Source organism: Charadrius vociferus, unplaced genomic scaffold (assembly GCF_000708025.1).
Source record: "Charadrius vociferus isolate BGI_N301 unplaced genomic scaffold, ASM70802v2 scaffold235, whole genome shotgun sequence".
NCBI classification, from domain to species: domain Eukaryota; kingdom Metazoa; phylum Chordata; class Aves; order Charadriiformes; family Charadriidae; genus Charadrius; species Charadrius vociferus.
Genome location: NW_009648536.1, coordinates 2807714 through 2830375, shown reverse-complemented (window position 1 = coordinate 2830375; position 22662 = coordinate 2807714). Strand labels below are relative to the sequence as shown.

General features: G+C 40.3%; 1 protein-coding gene across 1 annotated transcript in view; it reads right to left on the bottom strand.

The window, feature by feature from the left end:
* Positions 1-275: 275 nt before the first annotated feature.
* Positions 276-22662, bottom strand: part of GOLM1 (golgi membrane protein 1) — a 28106-nt gene continuing 5719 nt past the window's right edge. The window contains exons 3-9 of the mRNA XM_009885842.1: positions 12910-12964; positions 11805-11907; positions 8386-8524; positions 4382-4511; positions 2837-3124; positions 668-781; positions 276-340 (exon numbers count right to left, since the gene is read on the bottom strand). Of these exons, the coding sequence (XP_009884144.1) occupies positions 276-340; positions 668-781; positions 2837-3124; positions 4382-4511; positions 8386-8524; positions 11805-11907; positions 12910-12964 (894 nt within the window). The remainder of the gene's footprint in view (positions 341-667; positions 782-2836; positions 3125-4381; positions 4512-8385; positions 8525-11804; positions 11908-12909; positions 12965-22662) is intronic.

Sequence of the window (22662 nt, the reverse complement as noted above, 5' to 3'; positions counted from 1 at the left end):
ACTATGCTTATTGCTAGCTGGTTTCAATTTTGTAATCGGTAGGAAGGAGAGAGTCATTACAGAGGTCAAGCTGCTTTAAAACAAGCCTCCCGAGATTTAACATTATTTTTTTAACCACTGAAACAGTACTAAAACTTCAAAAAAAAAATACTACTTCATTTGGGCCCTTAGTGAAGCCTTGAGAAGATAATCAAACCATTCTAAGATCACTTTGCTCTCATCATTCCTGCATTTATATGAAGAGGTGACTAAGTTGCATTATGAACCTCCTTCGTTTACAACCTCTGCCGTTCTTCACCATGCTCAGATAAGTGGTTCTTCAGATCTTCAGGGTTTTGAACTAATAAGGAAAAAAGAAAAAGACACAGAAATATCTTTAAGAGACAGAAGTGATGGTTCATCTAGAACACAGCAGGAGAAATTTTGAAAGGACTGTTTAGTACTGTATAGTATAGTAAAGCTAGAGATGCTGTTCCCACCGCATGTTAAACAGTAGCTTCAGTGATGCTATACAGAAAATAGGTCACACTGTCAACATGAGGGAAAGCTCAAAAGACAAACAGAAATTAGCTAGCTATATCTGCTACAGGATATGGTCCAAAATATCATCTTAAAATTTTCAACATGTGGTACTTAGGACAAAACTTTTTTTTTTTTTCTTTTTTACCATTTTCAATCCCTGCAAGTGCTGCTTGCTTTTCTGTTTCTGATTCAGCTTCGTTCTCATCTAAATTGTAATCAACATCCTTGTCCTGGTTCAGTGCTTCATGTTCCTGTTTGTCTGGAAAAACATTAATTAGTTTTATGCTATACCATAAGCTCATCTGCACGTGAAACAGTTACGGTCACAATCTTCCACAGAATTTACTTTGCTGCTCAATGAACAGCTGTTTAGAGTAGGTTTTCATGCTATTTTTCCTTTTGAACTGTTAAATTTTAGAGCAGCTTTTGCTGTTAAGTCTTGTCTTAAGAGCTAAATAAAAGACAGAATCTTTTGGGATTTGGAAAGCGTAATAAAATTCAGACACCACTCAGATGCACAGAAAGGAAAAGCATTAAACAATTTCAGAATACATTAAAGGACAGCCTAAGGAAGAGTAAAACCTGAAGCCAATGCTGAAAGCTTGATTGTGGTATTGTTTTAAATGTGTTACCACCAGCGCTAAAATGTATCTCAGCTTCCCTCTTTCTTGTTTTAAGTTTGTCCACCAAGCAGAAAGCTGTGAATACAGCATGTAAAGGTATTTTAAGTGCTAACTTGACACAAAAGTGTTTTTCTGTAAAAGATTTTCTTCACCCAATCATTAATTAATCTAAAACAACTTTTACTGACTTTCTTAAGATTTCTTTATATAGAGAGATCAGAGTTAAATGGAAACATTATTTCTGATTACCGAGCTACTACCATTAATTTTCAGTTAACCAGCCAGAAAAAAACATAATGGCATAGAAGTATAAGCATACCCTACTTAAGAGAGATCGGAGTCCCTGGTTCTGAACGTTCTTAAGCCAAGCCCTGAAACCAGTAACTGGCTTGAAAATTTTTAGCCTTATGTTGTCCACATTCATACCACCACATCAAATAAATTTTTACAGTTACAGACCTAAAAGTCTCAAACTCTTAAAATAAACTTTTATTGAAAGAGAGAGGATGCTGAGAAGAGGTAGAAGAAATCTTTTTCTACCTTAGGCTACAAGGAACCTATGCAGTAAGGTATGGTACTTTTGTTGAACAATCAAGCCTGAAGAACATCCTGCCAGTCTTTCCACCTCACAGAAACTCTATGACCTTTCACAGGCTACATGGCAGAGTTTTTTCTTGCAGTAACTGCTGGATGACTTTTTTTAACCTAATCTTTCTGCTACTTCCATTAAAATGGAAGCAGTTTAGGTAACTTGTATTCACATCTCTGTGGGGGAGAACCTGCTCTGGCCAGCATCTTTGTGAAGCAGTTGGCAAAATACTATTTTAGCAATGCAGATGAGATTATTTATCCCTGCCAAGTTATCAACAGTGTTAACATCATTACCCATGATTCTATGAATGTGTTTACTAGAAAAGCATAAACAGCATTTTTTGTGGGTATCAATTCCTGGTCTGACTGCCCTAAGTCCTCTTCTTGATTACTCTGGGCCACTGGGTCCACGTGAGACCAAGTTTCTCAAGACACACAGAAGGTTGTCTAGGTTCCGGTCAAGTTGAGGCATACCATCAATACTCTGCTGCTTGGTGCTGTGGAGACACGTGGTTCAGGGTCACGTGTCATAGGTGCCAGAAACAGGCACCTTTGCAACATCTGATCTGCAGTTTTGCAGACTCACAATAAGAAACTTTAGATACCTCAAGTCTTAATCGAGTTTTATTCACACTAGGTTATTCTGAAATAGGGATAACTAGCATTTACACACTGACACTATAAAAAGACTATCTGCAAAACATCAATACTAGTATCTCTCTACTTATCAATGCTTTGGATAATTAACATCTCATGCTTTTCAAATGCATCGTATTCTTATAAGGCCTCACTACCAACAAGTTTTGGGGCTAATTTCCCCAAATACTTTGTACAGCTAATGGAGAGAGAGACAGGAAGGCTGCTACGGTGATGCAGAAGAACTCAGCCTGGTAGCTCCATGTTGCACAAACAGAAGCCTCCATCTTTACCCACAGACTGTAGAAGACTGCTGGGAACTGACTAACCTTTTGCATCTCACACTAACCTTTATGAAACCTTACACTAAGCCTGGCCAGCTGCCACCACTGTTGCAGAAAGCGTGCCCTATTCCACACTTTGATTTCATTACTGTTCTTAACGACACGTGACATGCTACCAACCAGCCTTTCCGGGGGGCGAATCATCCTGCTTAGCGTCATAATTTACCAGCTGCTCCCTCTCAACTTCCTCACTGGCAGCCTGCTCTGCTGCTGGCTGTAATGCATCTTGCCCAGCTACACGTTTTTCATCTTCAGGCGGATTCAGCTCCTTCTCTAACTCAGGCAGCATCTCCTTATAACCTGCAGCAGCCTTGAGTGAATCCTGTGGGGTTTTCAGTTGACTAGACAGCTTCTCCTCTGCTGCCTTAGGCTCCTGTTTTCTGGTGTCAGCTAGGCCGTTTATTCTTTCTGTAAACAAAAAAAATGATTCTGAGTAAAAAACCTAATGCCTTTTTCAGTGGTGGCACAAGTAAAAACCTTTAATAAATACTGCTTTATCTATCTTCCTCATTCAATTCTTGTTTTTCCTCTGAAAGAACATCTTTCAACCACATCAGTTTCAAAGACAAAAAGAAGACAACCCTTGTTTTCCGTACTGGGAACAGCTAAAGGATGAAACATTGTTTACTGTCAACAGATTCACTCTTCTAACTACTTAAAATTTTGGCATGTGCAGTTAACAAATGGGCAGGTGAAACACAGCAGTTCAAATAAAAATTGCAGTGGCCTAAATAAGCATCGGGTTTCTGTCTGTTACATTTTGTTACTAACGATAAAACTGCTGTGGTGTTCAAAAGTAGCTCAGGACAAAGCAGTCACATGGGCAGATTGGTAAGTAAACCAAGGCTTCTTTTATTTTTAAATATGAAGAGGAAATGCAGGAGGGCTATTACTTTTAGCAGACATTACCGTATCTTTTTCCCTGTGTATCTGTATTTTTAACTAAGAAAAAAAATCATGATAAAATTTTCCTGAATGAACTATATATAGATGTTGTCTTCAGTTGCTAGCTCTCTGAAATGAGAGTTGCACGCTCCCAGGATTTTAATTTAAGATAGCATGTAAGTATTATTAAATAGGAAATTGAATTTCTATCACACACAGTACTACACGAGACTGACGCATGAGGATACGTCCATTCAAATTAATAGTTTCTGGGAGTTCAGTGCCAAAAGCAACCATTAGATTAACTAATCTGATCTCCTGCGTATCATATCCCGTATGTGCATTTTGCTCAGTGACAACACATGGGAAGCATGGATGTGTGTTTGCTTAAAGCCTAACTTTCAGCTATTCCCTAGGGAGAGGTAGCAGGCTAGATGTGTCAAACTTACTAAGGAAGCAAATTCTAAATGTGCTTGAAAATCATTGCTTCCCAAAACAGGGTATTTTCTCCATATTAAATGACCCCAGAATTGTAAATATTCGTATTTTCCTTTACATGCAACATGTCAATTACAACAAAACCAGACCAGTAGAAATGCTAGTAATAAAAATGCTTGAATCGATATTATACCTCTCCAGAGCTGAAAAATTTGTTAAAGTTCAGTCTACTGGTGTTGCTTTTTCCATCTTAATTTTGTGTACAACAATGCTTTTGAAACGTTCAATTAAATTACAAAAGTTCTTCACCTGTTGCTAGTGAGACAGTGATTTCCCTCTCACCTTTAGCCTGCAGTGGGTCTATCTTTTTTACTGTAGGTACTGCTTTAGGTACATCTTCATTGGGTTTCTGCTGTTCCAAGTCAGCCTGCTTGAACTCGGTTTGCTTCAAGGCTGGCAGTTGAATATCGACCTGTAAAGTGAATGTACACAGATAAGCACTGGTCTATATAACTACTCCTGGATTTAGAAAGACAAGTGGAAGTTAGGTAAGAATTCATTAAGGGGGAGGGAGGGGGGAGGGAATCCTAACACACTCAGAAATATTTGGACTGAAATTTTTATTGGTGATGGAAGTACCATACAATCTTGAATATGCAGTGATGTTTGTATATAACAGCACAACACATCAGGAGAATTTCCACACCTTCTTTAATCTAATTGCAGCTAACAATGAGGTTACTGTTCTTGGTTAGTGTTTCTCAAGAAACACTACCTGTTATTGTCTGAGGGTCACAGAACTGTCACACCACACACTTCTCCACAGTTACCCACTACCACGTCAGGGTCAGCAGAACCAAAAAAAACCCAGACGGCATTAACTACTGTTAGTAATCTACAGGGGCATGTAAACTGAGTTTAATTAAGCAAGACTGTATAGAACTGGTCTAAAACTATGTTGAATGCAGGATTAAAAGAATTAAAAAATAAATCAATCAGCTAGACATCAGTATCTGTTTAACATGATGGAGCTTACTTAAGAATGTATTAAATACTGGTACCAGACTGCTCTCTGCATCTAACCTGCTTAAAGATTATTAGATAAGGTGTACATCACCTTGAAGATCTTCCAATTCGGCAATTAAAATTCTATGTACAACTTTTACTTATATTAGCGTTGAATTGGCTGAGAGCTGTGTCAATTCAGTTCACAAAAACACTGAACATGGAATGTGCCTGGAACCCGTGCTGCGATATACCGGCTTCAGTGACAAAAACTGGACTGTTACGAAACTGTTCTATGGGGTGTTTTTGTCAGGGTTTTGTTTTGTTTAAAGAAAATCAAAAGATGCAGAGAAAGAACAAGCATACAGACATTTAGAGACATAAGCCTTTTTACACCTGATACTATACAAATGAATGAGAAACCTTATGGTACAGGAAGTCATACAGTCAACAAAGTCTTCTGTTACCATTGTTGATAAGACTGTAGCTACCTGTTGTTCTAAGCAGGTTAATACAACAGTAGGTTGCCAAGTGTTCAAACAGTCATTTGGAAAAATATCTGCAGAAAACAAGTGGTTAAATAACCAAGAAGCCAAAGTTGTAGAGGATTTGTAGGATACAATTACTTGGCTGTTTTGAAAATGTTTAAGCTCAGTGAAAGCCAGGCAGAACTAAAGACCTTGTTGGGTCAACACCATGGAGTCCAACATCAACAACACATAATCTAGCATCGACTCTTACGAAAGCTTGAGAAGCAAGTATTACCATAGCATATTTGGTTACTGCAGTAAGGATATTCAGAAGAACTCCATTGTCCTTCAGTCATTAAAACAAAAATGCTGTATTTAAAAATGTTTCGTTTTATAAATGATTCAGTCTCTCAAGGTCACTCTCTACAGTAGACATCACCAGAAACTGAACATAAGACCATTTTTCACTTTATGCTGAGCATGAATTCTTCTGTAAAAATACTGAGCGTGCACCTAATAACAAGAAATTATCTCTTAATTAAACATGCAAAAGCCCTTAACTTCTATTATCTTAAATTTCTAGCTCAGTAATTTTTAATGACCGTGTCAAATAAATTAAAAAAAAAATTTAGCATACATCCTTTTAAGTTGAAGTGGTTGGATAAAAAGATAGCAATTGGAACATGTTGTATATGCCCCAACTGAGAAGTATACAACATTCCTTAAAATACAGAGCTGGAAGAAAAGCTGTATACTTACTAATCAACCGACACTCCATTTTCTTTCTCTGTTTTAACTCTGACTTTTCCATTACATAAGCATCTACATCTTACGAACAGGAATTATTCCAGCTAAAAAGTCTGGCTAAAAACGTGTATAGATTTCCTCAGGGTCACCATGCACTAATCATAAATAACTCAGCTTTTGCACAAGTAAAAAGTTGCAATTCTTGGGCAAACAAACAACTGAGAATGTCACAGCTTGACATAAGAAACACTGTCACCGATATTAGGGAACACAAGCAGACAGACTTTATTTAGGCTGTAGCTATATTCGTGGTTATCTCATCTGTGACCATCCTATCTATAGATTAAAAGGAGAACAGATAACCTGTTCTGCTTAACCTACTGCCCGCTTTGAGTTAAGATTGCCTCCAGCTATGGGACTTGTTTCAGGAGACTGAAATTGTCCTGCAGAGGGGCTTCAGCCAAATTCCTCGGGTTCCTTCTGGAATGATTTCCCCTCCAAACTGGAAACGGTAAAAATAAAAACCCAAACCATGAAACAAAACAAAAAACAGCATCTGGTGAAAGTAATTGTAACGAAAATCTGCTGCAAAGCCACACTAGAAATTACATTGACCACCTCTCTAGTATGGTCTTTCCCACATCAACTTTCCAAATAGTATTTTACAACTTGACATTACACAAGATACGTTTGTCTGAGAAACAAATGTAATATCTCCAAATGATGGGCTTTTTATTTATCTATTACTATATATTTACTATTATGGCTTTTTATTTACTTATTTGACACTGTTGATGAAAACTATTGACAAACAAGAGCTTTCACTTTTTTTTTTACGCGATACCTGGCTAGCTTTTCCTGTCTCCACTGCTGCATTCATCATGCAGCTGTCACACAGTGCAGGTTACCAGCGTAAAAGGTCACAGACTTCAGCAGCTCCCTCTCCCACTATTTTACGTGAAGGACTGGACACAGACTGGAACCATTACCTGAACACCTAGGGGTCTCGGGGCAGATGTTTCAGCCATATCCTCCCATACGTTTCCAGCTATTTGCAAAACCCAGCTTCAATCCTGGTTGCTTTACCCTTTCCACTTCTGAAGCCATCAAATTGTTTCTTCTAGTAGCCTTCTCTCAGCCAAAGAGAAAAGGGCATACACCACCAAACCCCTGCTGCCTTTGCAATGAGAGTTGGCCACCCAGGTACAGGGGAAAGGCCTCCATTTCAATCAGATGTAAAAAACTGTAACATTTGTAACCGGTGCTTATAGTCCTGAAGAAAGGGCTACTTTGGTACGTAGAAATAAATCACTTGCCTTCTCACCCAGCATCTTCACTGTGTGTTGCCAGGGTCATCTGTATGAAGCTTAAACAATCCAGTCCTATCCCTGAGCAAATCCTGCTTCACTGAAGAAGCATCAATAATTCACATGCCAAGACAACAGGATGATCTGAAATTTCCTTTTCTCAGGATTTCCTCCCACCCTCTGCACCCCGGGGAAGAAAGAGTCAGCTGGCATGCAGCCACCCTATGCAGCAAGCTTGACCTATCCTACTGAGCCTTCTCCTGTCACCTACAGCAACGCCTTTTGTGGTTCTCTGACTCAGAATATCCAAAAGCAAACAGCTAACACATTTGATCTTCCCCTCATTCCCACAGTAAAAGGCTGATGTTAGGATTTCTGTGAAAATTCATAGCTGATGACTGAAGACTCTTGGACTACAATATCACATTCAGGGCTTGCTACTACTCTGACATGATTCACCTTTAACAGATACCTTCAATGCACGAAGCAACTATGTCCTTCAACAAAGTCAAAAGTAGCTGTAAACCAAAGCTCAGCAGTGTAAGTATTCTTCAATGGGCTCCACACTACTCCCAGCATCAGCTCTCAAATTCTGCCCATCTCAGACACAGTGACCTGGGGTCTCCTGCAGGACCTCTGCCTGTTCTGTCCTTGGAATCACTCCATTTCCCATAGATCAGAAACATCCAACAAATGTGAAGGAAAGTAGTGCAAAACTTAATGAGATGGGATAATGTTAACTGGAGACAGCAGAAAGGTGGAAAAACCCTTAAGGATTCCAAAGAAAAAGATTTTTAAGAGATTACCCAAACCATACCTGGCTTTTTTTTTTTGAATCTTCTGAGAAGTCTTTGTTTTCTTTGATTTGTTGTACATCACTACCCTTTTTTGTAAGCTCATCTAGCCTTTCTTCACATTGTTCTTTCAATTCTTTCATCTGGTTGATGCACTGTGACCTGGAGGAAACATGAACAAATGAGCAGTTGTTAATCTTCGTCCACACTCTTCTAGAATGTGCTTTTGTAAAATGAATTCTTAATTTTTTTTTCTTTTCATTTTGTTATCTTCTTAGTTCTACTATCTGTGCTTACATTTGAGAAGTCAGCAGTTTTTTTTAAGGACAAACTCGTGGTGCAGGCAGTCCAAGTCCTACTGGAAGAAGTAATTTAAACTGTTTTTGTTAGACCAGCTTAACAAGGTACATGAATTTTCTTGTCTTCCACTAACCAGTCAGTTTCAGTTAAGTCAAAATCAATTTTCACCCTTGAAGCATTTCTAGTATAACAGACAAGCATATTTGTTTACGCGTGCACTCACAGTCTTACACTTCTTGGGGCTGCAAATACGAAACTAATCATCAGACTTTTTACAGGTAGCAAAATTCCCAAAGAAGCTGCGGCATAACAAAACATAACAAAGTAGCTACATAACAAAGCTCCTAGGAATCAAAGCGCATCAGTCCAGAGGCTTCTGTTTCCCTCTGGTCGCTGCACAGGGAGAAGGGTCAGTGGTGCCCATCAGCTGAACGAGCTCTACTGCAAGCAGACAGCACTGGGCACAGAGTGCACCACCAAGGGGATCTCAGGAAGTCGGCTGCTGAGGAATGAACATGCACTCCTTTTGCACACAATACCAGTAAGCTCAACACAACTCCTGTTGACTTCCGCATGGAAAACACTAAGCTTCCTCCGAAAAGAAAAAAAAAAAAGGTAAGATGAAACTTCAAGACTTGTGCATGAGAAAAAACAATGATTTTTGTGCCTTCTAAGTTAAAAAGTTTTGGTTTTAGGTATTCCACACAAACAATCAATTTTTATCACTGTCTTCGACTGTGCAAGATCCCATTGTTTAGAAACAGTGATTTACAATGTGTGCAGTTAAAAAAAGGCATTGGACTTCTGTCATCTTTTTGTCACATTTTCAATTATACAATAATACTCTTTCTTCATTCTTCCACTGGGCAAAGTGTACTTGACACATAAGGTGCGAAACCTTCATCAGAGGCAGAAACAGTGGTGTAGCACAAAAGCCGGTCTAACACCCCCTCCTGCCAAGGCCTACTAAAGATGAACAGAGGCAACATGTTGGTTTACTCCTAACATTGAGGGGAGGAAGGCAGACAGATTAAAACATTTTGAGTCTTTCTAATAACATTTGTTTTTCTAGGTCCATAATCACATTAGAAAAGGGTTGTTCATAAGCATTTAAAATGACAGCATTTAGTAAGAGCAATGTATGTTTCTACAGCTACCAGAATGCAACGCATAGTAACGTAACTTACTACAACAGTCAAATATTAATGTTCTGACGTCCCCCCTAAAGGTACACAACCAGCAACATTTAAAAATACATTTATATATGTTCTGATAGAATTGTGTGAATGCTACAGGGTGCCCAAGCTGTAAATGATTCCATGAAAACTTGAGCTCCAAGTTTGTTTTCTGCACATGCATAGCTCCAAAAAATTTCAGAAATAGAAAATGAATGCTTATCCGGCAAAGCTAGTAAAGACAGCACAGCTCCTTGACTGAGATAACTGCTTTTATGGACTCCCATGGAGAAACTGCAGGAAAATAGTGCACCTACCTCAAGTTCAGCTAGCACATGGCTGAATTATCATGCCTGTCTCTACACCTACCCTGACACAAGCAAACCCATCTTCACCACTGTAACTTGTTTAGCTCTTCACCTTGAGGCAGCCTTGACCCTGGAGCTGCACGCTCCGGATCCAACCTTCTTCTGTTAAACAAAGAGGGATTCTTCACAGTACACTCCCACCAGCCAGGATGCTCTGCCGGTGATTTCCTCAACTGAGCTGTACTTGAAAACATTGAAAACATTTCGCCAGGCATGGGCAACAAACCTGAGTTTTCAGAAACCAGATTCACTACATTTGCTGTGTATCACTTCCCTGCACATGTATATCATTCCAGTGCTTCAAGGATGTACCTCTCATGTAGAGCATGACTGTACAGCACATCCACCCGCCTACAGATCCATTTATTCTTTCTTGTTCTCAGCCTTACAAGGAAGATGCTGGCAAACAGATACTATAACTAGCCAAGAATTATCAACCGAGGTCCAGGAGTCACAGCTGTCATTTAACTAAACAGCAAAGGGATGATGCTTAACATCCGTAGTACACAACAAAACTTAGAGGGAAAATGTACCTTACAAGCACGTAAGTGAAACGTGGCTTAATAAAAGGTTGGTACAAACTTAAGTCCCCAACTTTCTTCTACTTTCCTGTTAAAAGTCCCAAATTATTAGAACTCCACTAGTACAATCCAACTGGGTCATCATTATGAAATGACCAATAATGCCCCCAAAAGACTACACAACCAACTGGTATTCAGCAAGTATCCCAAAAGCACTAGGGGGACGACGGACGACGGACGGAAGCAGGGAAGTATTTCAAGTTTGGCCTGCAGAATTCAAGTTCTTTAATTACCATGTTGAGCTTTTAGTCATAATTCCTACAAAATCTGGCTAAACAGTGGCTGATGGAAAAATACTTTTCACTACAGCAGTATTATTATTGATAGAAAATCATTATGAGAACCAGCAAATGGCAAATTCTGTTGGTTTTCTATATCTATGCAGCAGAGGGAAGATACAATAAAATGTGAAGACAGGCAGAGAAAACAAGAATGCTATTGAAGAGAAAGAACCCAGAAGAAATTCCTAGAAATACACTAAATACACATTTCTGGTAATGATACTGCTAAGCACTTGTGTTCAGTTATCCATCCCTTACAATTCAGAGGGAAATCTCAAAAAAACCCCATGATTAGGTATGAACTGTAATGCAGAATGTATGGCTCTGACCATAACTGTACCAGAAATTCTCTGAGACCTCTGGCAGCACAATGAGCTACAGCTTCTCTTCGGGTATTCCCATATCTTAGTTCTTAAACTTCTTCAGAGTTTAGCCTCTTTGTGTTTCAATTTTCCCCCCAACTCTTAAGTGAGAATACTGCTACCTTTCATCTTCTGCAAGGGAAGGAACATCAAGAAGTGTGGGAGAAGTCTGTGGGTACTGAGATGCCGAGCATTGCAAGGTCTATGCTCTTCCCCAAGACCAACTGTAAGCAATTTTAGAAGATGCATCAGGTGTCACTTTCTCCTTAAAACTGTACATTTACTAACAGTGCTACAGCTATCACAAGAATAATCTGGGTTACAACCAAGACACCTACAACTCCCAAAGCCATCTTTTAGAAAGAACATACTTACAGGTCATATGAAAACTTCCTCTGAAGGTTAGTCTGGTTCTTCTGAAACCAGTAAACATCCAGCTGTAGCTTTCCATATTCTGTCTGTAACTCTTTCAAGTGTTCTGACCAAAACAGGATTAAAATATATATTAAAATATACACAAACATATATACCTACACATATTACAATAAAAGTATCAAACACCAGATCGACAGTAAGCATGCTAACTCCATCCATCATGCTCACTAAATTTTGTATACAAATGCATAGAGAATTGTTGAATTCCTTCATCAAAGATGCACAGGATTGCGTAAGAATAGCCTTTCAGCCTAACACGTTAACAAAAACAGCGTAACAGATTTCCAACCTCCTTTTCTTCACAAGGAATACTCTGTTTGCAAACCCTTGCTCTGCTAGGCTTCAGCCCAGGAAATCTTTAGGTCTACAAAATGCTACTCAGAACATACGATGAAATGGCATTCATGTTTATGAGCCATGTAAAGACAAGATTACAACGCTCCTCCAAATAATATGCAATTTCCAGTTATGTTCCTCAAAACCAGAGGCATCTATGATTTAGCTTTTTCTTCCCAGTAGAAAGCTCTGTGTGAGGGCACCAGAAGAAAGCACCACAACATATTTACCTGTTTACAGAACTTAGGATCCATTCCCCAGATTTCCTGAGGAATAAACTACTAAGAACAATTTTGAAGCACCAACACGAATAGAAATGAATTAGACCGAGTTTTCTTATTTAATACAGGAGTTTGTAAATTCTCCTCATGCTAAAACGTGACCCAAACCACTCAAGGAGAAATGCAAGAATACGTTGCAAAAGGTAAAATAAGAAGAATAAATATAATAACAATTCACACAGAAAACAGTTTTATCCATATTATTTTATATCGTAAGGGTCAGGAGTCCTACATCAAGTGCAACATGGACAAATCTCCTTTTATCATTGGGGCAGATTAGTCTGACATTTTGCTGAACTGGAACTACGCAGATTCCCATGACTAGAAGAAAGGCAGCATTCTCAGAAATCACCAGAAAAACGCAAGTCTTAAAAACAGGGGTCTTGATGACCAGTATGAGAGAGAAACAGAGGGGTATTGCGACATACCTCGTAGATTCTGGACCAGTCGTTCATTTACTGTGATGTTACTCATCAGCACTGCCTGGAAGGACCAAAACAGAAAACAATGTTTTAATTGCAAAGGACCGTTAACATTATAAACGACACCAACCACATTACTTGTTACAAGATCTTTTCTTTGTGAAGTGCTGGGTTACAGCCAAACGCAAAAACTTTTAGCTGCTCTAGAGATTTACTATTACAAACAACAAACACTCGTTTTAGCCCAGATTTCCCAGTAAACGGGGGGGCAGGGGAGAAGATGTCACTGCGCTTAAATAAGAAGAGGAGGAATATAAGGCGTGCGCTACTAAAACTGCCTGCTGCTTTATTCTGGCTTAATGTCACAATTGCAGTCACAGTCAGATTTACTGTATTTATCCCTTGAAGAAAGAGTACAGCATAGCATAGCTTGCTATTAACCACCCTCTCACCAGCGAATCAATACACCTGCATTCAGGCATGCAAGGATGAGCTATGAAAGCATTAGTCATAAAGCATAAAGGAACACTACAAATGCAACGTGAAACCCTTGCGTTGTACCACTGTTCTAACTAACCACTCCCTCACTTTGATAGGAAAGTGATGGAGTGACCTTCTGCCATTCCCTTACTTTGCCCTCTCTCTCATTCTGAAGAGGGAGTCAACATAAGAAAATGTTTTGTCTGTTCCTTCACCAATCCCCCTCTACTAACCCATATATACACATGCCCCAAAACACCTGAATATTGACAGAACTAAGGCAAGTCTAAAGGAAATTAATTCCTCTGAGCCAGATGAACTCAGATTCATATTTAACATTTAGAAAGTCTGGTGCAGAAGAGTCTTCTTAAGACTACAAAAAGATGAGATCCTTCAGAAACAATCTAGTCCAGTCTTAGGAGCTTATGTTTCATGCTTCAGTTCGCATTTCCTCGTTATCCTTCTCCCAGGAGATCCCACTGTTCTGCAGGGGTCCCAGATCAGGATACATCCAGTTTCCTAAGTTTCTGCTCAAGTACTGATGTGTTCATAAGTCCACACCACTTTAATGCAAAGAGGTAACTGCATCCATTCTGTTTGCCCGAGTCACCCTGACAACACTGTCAGTGCCTTTTTTCACAAAGACTACAGTAATAAGCGCCACTTGATTAGGGAAAGCAATGGGTTCAATCAGTCTGAGTGGGATAGCACATATAGGAGTAGATTTGTCTTTTGTTGACCGCTTAAAGAGTCACAGTTCAAAGAGGCAGCTGTTTTCGACCCAATTAAAGAAATATTCCTACACCATTCTACACATATATCCGGTCCGCAAACACCACTGTGAAACCTCAAGAGCAAAGGCCTTGCTCCTTCATTAAAAAGGAAAAGAATAATAATAACAACATGATTAACATACACATAGGACTGTTTAATACCTCTCCCTCTCCTTTCTCATAGGACAGTGAAAAAAAGGGTCTGGACTTGTTTTTTTGTTTTCACTTGTTTATTGGGGAAAGGAAGTTAATGATTTGATGGAAACGCTAAGTTTTGCTAATGCACAAGCAACATAACCAAGTTGTTCCATTATTATCACCTTCATATAAACACAGAATCATAGAATGGTTTAGGTTGGAAAGGACCTTAAAGATCATCTAGTTCCAACCCCCCTGCCATAGGCAGGGACACCTCCCACTAGACCAGGTTGCTCAAAGGCCCATCCAGCCTGGCCTTGAAGACCTCCATGGATGGGGCACCTGCAACTTCTCTGGGCAACCTGTGCCAGTGCCTCACCACCCTCAGAGTGAAAAATTTCATCCTGATCTCTAATCCAAATCTATCCTCCTTTAGTTTGAAGCCATTACCCCTTGTCCTATCACGACATGCCCTTGCAAAAAGTCTCTCTCCAGCTTTCCTGTAGGCCCCCTTTAGGTATTGCAACGCTACTTGGACTCTTCTCTTCTCCAGGCTGAACAACCCCAACTCTCTCAGCCTGTTCTCATAGGAGAGGTGCTCCAGCCCTCCTATCATCTTTGTGGCCCTCCTCTGGACCCACTCCAACAGGTCCATGTCCTCATGCTGAGGACTCCAAAGATGGACGCAGTACTCCAGGTGTAGTTCCATGAGAGCGGAGTAGAGGGGTAGAATCACCTCCCTCGACCTGCTGGCCATGTTTCTTTTGATGCAGCCCAGGATATGGTTGGCTTTCTGGGCTGCGAGTGCACATTGCCGGCTCACATTGAGTTTCTCATCAACCAACACGCCCAGGTCCTTCTCCTCAGGGCCGCTCTCAATCCATTCCCCACCCATCCTGTATTTGTGCTTGGGATTTCCCCGACCCACATGCAGGACCTTGCACTTGGACTTGTTGAACTTCATGAGGTTTGCACAGGCCCACCTCTCCAGCCTGTCCAGGTCCCTCTGGATGGCATCCCTTCCCTCCAGCGTGTTGACCACACCACACAGCTTGGTGTTTGTGGCAAACTTGCTGAGGGTGCACTCAATCCTACTGCCCATGTCACCAACAAAGGTGTTAAACAGCACTGGTCCCTGTACCGACCCCTGAGGAACACCACTCGTCACTGGTTTTCACCTCCAGGTTTTCCAGCATTTGCCATTACCAGAAACTGTTAATGGACTAGAAAAATCTGCATGACATAGCAACTTTGTGTTCCTACAGTTTGTTTTGTTGTTGTGTGTTGTTTTCTTCTTAAAATGAAACTGCCAAATACCAAGACCACTTATTTGACAGTGAAACAGACAGTTGTTAAATGTTTTGTACATTAGGACAATAATAACTGTGACTAGCTGAAGTGAATAAAATGATCTGCCATGTGAAAACGGCTCCTTAAATCACAACAGGGGGGAAAAAAAAAAAAAAGAAGGGGTCCCTTGGTCTTTCTGGATTGTATATAAAACTTCCTTTTGGCAATGCCACACCTACGTCCCTGAATTTGTGAGTAAGAAGCCAGGAAAAAATACTGAAAATCTAGTTAGCTAGTCAACTTGAGCAGGAAATAATTTGTAATAATTCACAGTGCAGTGTTCCAACTGCCAGCTTCCAATATGACTCTATCAATAACACCAGGTTTTCCATTCTCCCTCCTGTCACCCAAGTGTTAACTAGTCTTCACCTCATGGCTGCGAATTAGGCAGACATTATTTTCTTCTGGGGTTTTATGCAGGTGAAGACAGCAAACTGTTGGGAAGTACTCAGCAAACACATGCCAAAACCGAGTTCTAGGAAGAAACTCACATTTTAAATCTCCTTCAGCCCCAAAACCAATACCTATGATCCCTAGGAGCGAGAATCCAGCTTTTGGAAACTCACTGCATCACCACATCAAAATCTGATCTTCCGTGAGAGAGTAACTCTGTTACACAGAACGAGCTGGTTATTTTTGCAAACATTTCTTGCACAGAAGTTGCTGTGACTATCAGAGAAAAAGCCAGTCTCCCGATCAGAGTCAAAGCTGGGAATAGCAGGTCTTCAGAAATCAAAAATCAAAAGCCACACTGCTACCAGCAGTGATGGAAAAACGTTGCTCCAGCTGGAGAGCAGATTTTTTAATGACAACTGACAGAGATGTACTTTTTTTTTTTATTCACCACAGAATATGTCTACACAAGTCATACTCCACTTAAGAAACACAAAATTTAAAGTTATTGTTTAAAAAAAACCCAAAACATACCTGCAAGGAAGCTTTGAGATAACTTATTTCAAAGCCTATGTTTTGAGCACGTATTCTGAACTATGTATGTGCATTTGATCTGATTAATGCCTTACACAGTAGCCTCCATAAACCTATTCCTTGGAGGCATTACTACAATAAACTCCTTCAGCATTTCCTACTGTCATAAATCAGGCTAACCCAAGCACACTGAACTGACATACGCTCCTTCTAACACTGACTGCACGTGATGTCTATAAAAGCATAATGAGACATTGCAAAAGGAAAAAGGAATAAAACAGCAAAGAACCTGATGAGAGTATACACTGGTTTCAGAACTAAAACCTAAGAAAAAAAGGGACTTTGCATTTGCAAATACAGCTCGCAAAAGGAGAAAAAGATGATCCACAGCATCAGTAAATCAGCTGCTAAGACGAAAACCAACTGGAAACAAAGGAAGCTGGGAGGGTAAGATTTATACATGCAGAATCCAGCAGAAAAAAGCATTTATAATTAATGAGGGAGAAGGGGGGCACCGATTTCATGATTAACTCAAACTGATCAAAGTCCTTACTGCAAAGAAAAGGAGCAGTTCTGCCTTGCATACTCCTACTGCTCCCCACCATCACACTGGCAGTGCAGCACAAGACACACTTTGATTATCTGTTGTTCATTTCTTAGTTGTATCTGGAAATTCCCACCCTGCTTCTCTATTTTTGCAAACACACATACCCACACACACACTTTCCCAGTAACGTGCGTTGTCAATTCTTTTCTTTCTTTGTACTCTTCTTCTTTACCACTTTGAAGTAATCTTCAGGAGTAAAGAGACCATTTATACTAGTCACCAAAAGGCTTTTTCATTCTAGAACATGAGATTCATGGCTAACTATATAATAGTAAGTGGGGAAAAAGTTCAGAAGTAAGATCCCTTAGAAAATACTTCTCTTTTAGGTTGGTCTGTGGGCTGCACACTCATGCATACTTCAGTGGAGAAGCTTCAATTCAAGCAACCCTAAAATAAATTTCAAGCCCATAATGCAGGAGACATTGTTCATTTAAACCTATCTCTCACTGAACTGAATTCCATTCAGAAATTACAGGCTTTTCCCCATCCTCAATAAAGAGGAAAAAAAAAAACAACCAGCCAAACAAACAAACAAAAAAACCCCACCTCAAAACAAAACCACAGCTCTATTCCTAAAAAGTGATCCAGGGAAAGATGAGGGACACAATCTTGGTTCACATCCTCTGCTATAAGCAATCTAGACTCTCTTTTTTCATGATGAAGGACCTGTGCACTATGGCATGCACCTCAAAACTAAAGAAACCACCAAAATCATAAAGTTAACCATTTCTTACACTCTCAGCGAGAGAGAGAGGAAGTTGACACATATGAATAAGAAGTTACTTTTACAAGTGCAGGGCAACAGCAAGTGGATTGGAGAAAATAAGCCCTGTGCACCTACAGGACTTCGATGACATTGTTATATTTTTAATTAAATCCCAAATAGTAGGCAGCGTAAACAAAACAGAATCCTGTGATATGAGAATCTTAATACAAAACCTGTTCAGGTATATATAATTTACCTTCTGCTTTCCTTTCTGTCCCTTCATTTTGCTATGAAGAGGTAGAAATGTTCCAGTACCTAACTCTTAAGCTACACATACTCTAAATTTAGACTCCTAGGGTCCCTACAGTTCAACTAGTCCCAGACCATCCATTTTTTTTCTCCACCAGGTAAAAATGTATTTTAAATGGAGGTAGTCTGCTAGACCTATGTTGTACCACTTATGACTAAGGAGACTGATTTCTCTTGCTAATTTAGTAACATCATGCTACAGCAAGTAGACCTGGGCACAACGCAGTGCTTGCTTTTTCTTAAAGCATTTTCAAAACTAGAAGATGCAACACTGGTTCAAAAAACACACACAAAACACGCATAAGCACCTTTTCCTTTTCACAGCAGGCCGCCTTCTCTCTCCCCGGCCACACAGTGTCCTTCCTTTTGAGAATGGAGCCAACTGATAGGTATTTTGTCTCAAAAGGATGTGCCGGGAATTCAAATTTGCCCAGAGGGACGGGATCTGAGAGCAGCTGTGGCCAGTGTCAAAAGACAGTGAGCAACAGGACACTGACGTGCTTCACATGTTATGTACAAAGCTTACCGCTCTCCTCAGTAAAAAAAAAAGATGTGGGCTGGGAAAGAATTACATAAATCCAAAGAAAATTACAAGCTACAAAAGCACGTTCTGGCAGTTAAAAATAAGAGAGATTACACATATTGTTCTCCTTCTACACTCCTCAAAAAGACTATCGCGGCTGTGTACATCCCAGAGGCTACGAGTCCTGAATAACATCCATACAGAATATTGTTCTTCAGAAAATTGCGTACAGATTAGAAACAGCTCTTTTGCACTCCTGATGCCTCATCTGTTGTTACTAAGAGTTCGTGTAAGCTCTCTTGATCTCTTCAGTCTATTTCTGTATGGTATTCCAGAAGCCATTTGCTAAATCTACATTAACCCTTAAAAATACAAGATTTTTTAAAAGCAGACTGGTGATAGAAGTGTTTTATACATACTCAGACCTAACAGAATAATTACAACAGCTATTTCCCAGGATTACATTGCCTCAGGGACTGGTGAGCCCACCAGGTGTTTTAGGCTCTGGCTACCTCCTACCTTCTATGCCCGTGTCCTTTAAGAAGCACAGAGACAGTTCTACTAGAAAAGACGGCAGATTTAACTCAAAGTGATTACCACCAACAATGACTTTAATGTGGCAAGTATCTGATTGTTCTATTAGTTCGGTATGATACAAAATCAGTGGCATAATTATCCTTTATTTTATCAGCAGAGTAATAAGATGCAGCGAGCAGAGATGAAATGCAATTAAGATGGGTCTTGAATGTTACTTGAGAGTTGCTTTTGATAAGGAATCCAGATTGTGAAAGTTTGTTCCTGTACAGATTTTTTCTATAACCAGAAGAACCACAATTTTGGCCTGAAAAAGAGGGGGTTTTGAGACAGACCATTCACTCCTACACATCAGCGGAAAGCGTTTTCATTTTTCTTTAAGAACAAGAACTAATTAAAATCCAGTTTATCACTCAAAGATCTGTCTAGTTACTTAGACAGTTTGTATTACTTGTAAAGCACGTTGAGAGACTCGGGGTTTGGATTTGCATTCATCGTTCCTGGACTAGGTAAGTACTTGCTGCTAATCCCTATGGGGCAAATAAAGTTCACTTCGAGGACCAAGTTTCCTATAACTAGAAAGGGTGAATTCATTACTTGCCTCCCAGGAATCCTGGATTCCACTGGAATCTGTGAAGATGCAAAACAAGGATATGCGTGTGCCTCTGTTTTTATACAAAGAATATTCAACACATAAGAATATTCAACACACACTTATACATGGGTATAGATAGACACACAAAAAGAAAAAGCACTGGGAAACAGTCTTTTCTTATATTCCACATCCCTCTGTGGAATAACCTCTGATCCTGGAAAACTTCTTCAGATCAAGGTCCTCAGTGAGGAGAGCTAAGCTTTCCCTCTCTTCCCTGCCACCATATCAGGGGCATTCCTAGATTAGAGTAGATGAATCCATGTCAGCTTGGCTGATAGCATCTTTTGACAAATACACAGGTTCCCAGAAAACAACTCTTGCTAGTTTTAAATCACAAGAGTTGGAAAACAAACATCATCTGTGCAGGATATTTGCTCATGTGTCGCAACAAGCGCAAATTTTGAATTTGCCATGAAGTGGTGCACAGCCACACACACACTCTCCTACCACTTCAGGCTCTTGAAACATGCTCTTCTCCAGTCACAAAAAGCAGAAGACGTGAAATGAGTCCACTGCACCGCTTTTATCAAATGCTTCCTACAGCATCAGCTCCTGGGGTTTCAATAGCAAGCTTCACAGACTATTTCATTACTGAACAACTGTGTTTTAGGATGATGGAGGGGAAAGTACTTAAGAGGAAGGAACAACTATATCAGATTGGCCCCAAAATCCACCTTCCCCAACATCCTGTCTCTAACACTGGATGCCAAATGAACACCAAGGCAGCCATAAGGCACAGTATTTTCCAAGCTGCAGCTACTTTGCTACTTCTTGCTGAGGAATGACTGGAGCCAGAACGAACACTTCTGTATTGGGCAGCGGGGCAGGTGGCTGTCCAGAGCGATGCAGTTGCTTTTTAACCCACATGGACCCACTGCAACTGGGCATTATGGATGTCACACATTTGCAGCTTTGCCATCTATTGCGTGAAGAGCACTTCTGCCCAGTCTCAACTACAAATTACTGACTGCATTTGAAGCCCATCAGTGGATGGAGAACAACCATGCCCTGTCTCACCCAGCCACGAGCACTTTCTGCACCATTTGGGATCCTCACATGCCCGTGACAGCTCTCCTCAGCTGGCTCGTGTCCAGCTTGTAACCTGGGGATTCCTGTAGAAAAACTGCTGCACAGCTTTGGTAATCCTTGTTCTCCTCTGTGTGCCTTTCCCAGCACTCCAAAATGTCACCAGTGACCTCCCCACAGTACAACAAGTAACCCAGTTTATTTCTAAGCTGCTTTGTAACTTTTGCCTTACTATTCGCCCCTGTAATAACACCGACTTCCAGCACGGTTGCATAATTTCTCTAGAAGCCATGCGTGTGCAGCCTTCTGCAATTCCAGGTGTGAATGCATTCATGCCTCCCTCACCTTTGTCACTGACTCTTTCAGAGGGAAACTCCAAGAGACTTCAGAAGCAAGATTTGACTCTTCTCCAGACTACATCCACGTCCAACAGCAGTTCTGATTTTGTAAAATACTTCCCACCACTTTTCCTGGCACAGATGCCAGATTTAATGGGCAAGAGTTCTTACACGTCCTCTAGACTCAAAAACACCACTGCAACAAGAAGGGTGGATTGTGTCGTGCCAGCTACATTTGTCTGGTACCACAGTAATTTGAAGCAGAACAGTTGCACACCGTGCTTGGCAGAAGCAACATTTCATCCACTGACATATCTTAAAACTCCTGGGTGAGCTTCTATTACCAGCTCTCAATATCCACCCATCTGGCAAGCCTGCACTGTAAACTCTGTGGAGAGCACTTCCAGTTCCAGTGACTTTTAATAGTTCTGGCTAAAGGAAAATTTATTTATGAAAAGGAAGCATAAGATGTATTTCCCTTGTAAAAAAGACTGTAGAGTAACTGAAGCAGTTCTGTTTGCTGTTTTCTTACTTTTTTTTTTTTTTTTTTTTTTTTTTTTAAACTCATGCATGTGCTTTCACACCTTGCAGGACAAAATAGGAAAGTGAAAGGATGCCAAAACAGAATTATGGGTTTCACCAACATGTAAGCTCGGGTACCTTCCCAGAAGATAGTAAATTTAAACAATTCCCACACCACTCAGTAGCAACACCCACTATTAAGAGGCAGAAGTGACAACAAGATTTATTACTCACTCAAATGCTGTCTATCTTTTTAATAAATACACACATCTGAAAAAATTACCTGGAAAGGTCATTTTAAAAACCTGACCAATGTACCAGGAAAACTATGACATAGTGGCTACCACGGAAACATGGTGGGATGCCTCGCATGACTGGAGTGCCACAATTGAAGGCTACAAACTCTTCAGGAAGGATAGACAGGAAAGGAGAGGTGGCAGAGTGGCTGTGTATGTCAGAGAATGCTATGAGAGCTCAGAAATTAAGTATAGTGATAACAGGGTCGAGAGTGTTTGGATTAGGATAAGGGTAAATAAAGGTGATATCGCTGTGGGAGTCTGCTATAGACCTCCCAACCAAAGCAGTGAGGTGGACGAAGCCTTCTATGAGCAACTGGGAGAAATATCGCAGTCGTTTGGCATTGTTCTTGTGGGGGACTTTAACCTCCTCGATATCTGCTGGGAATATTACACGGCAGACAGGGAACAATCCAGGAGGTTCCTGGAATGTGTGGAAGATAACTTCCTCATGCAGCTGATAAGTGAGCCGACCAGGGAAAGTGCCCTCCTAGACCTGCTCCTTGTGAACAGTGAAGAACTTGTGGGGGAAGTAAAGGTTGGAGGCCGTCTAGGGCACAGTGATCATGAGATGA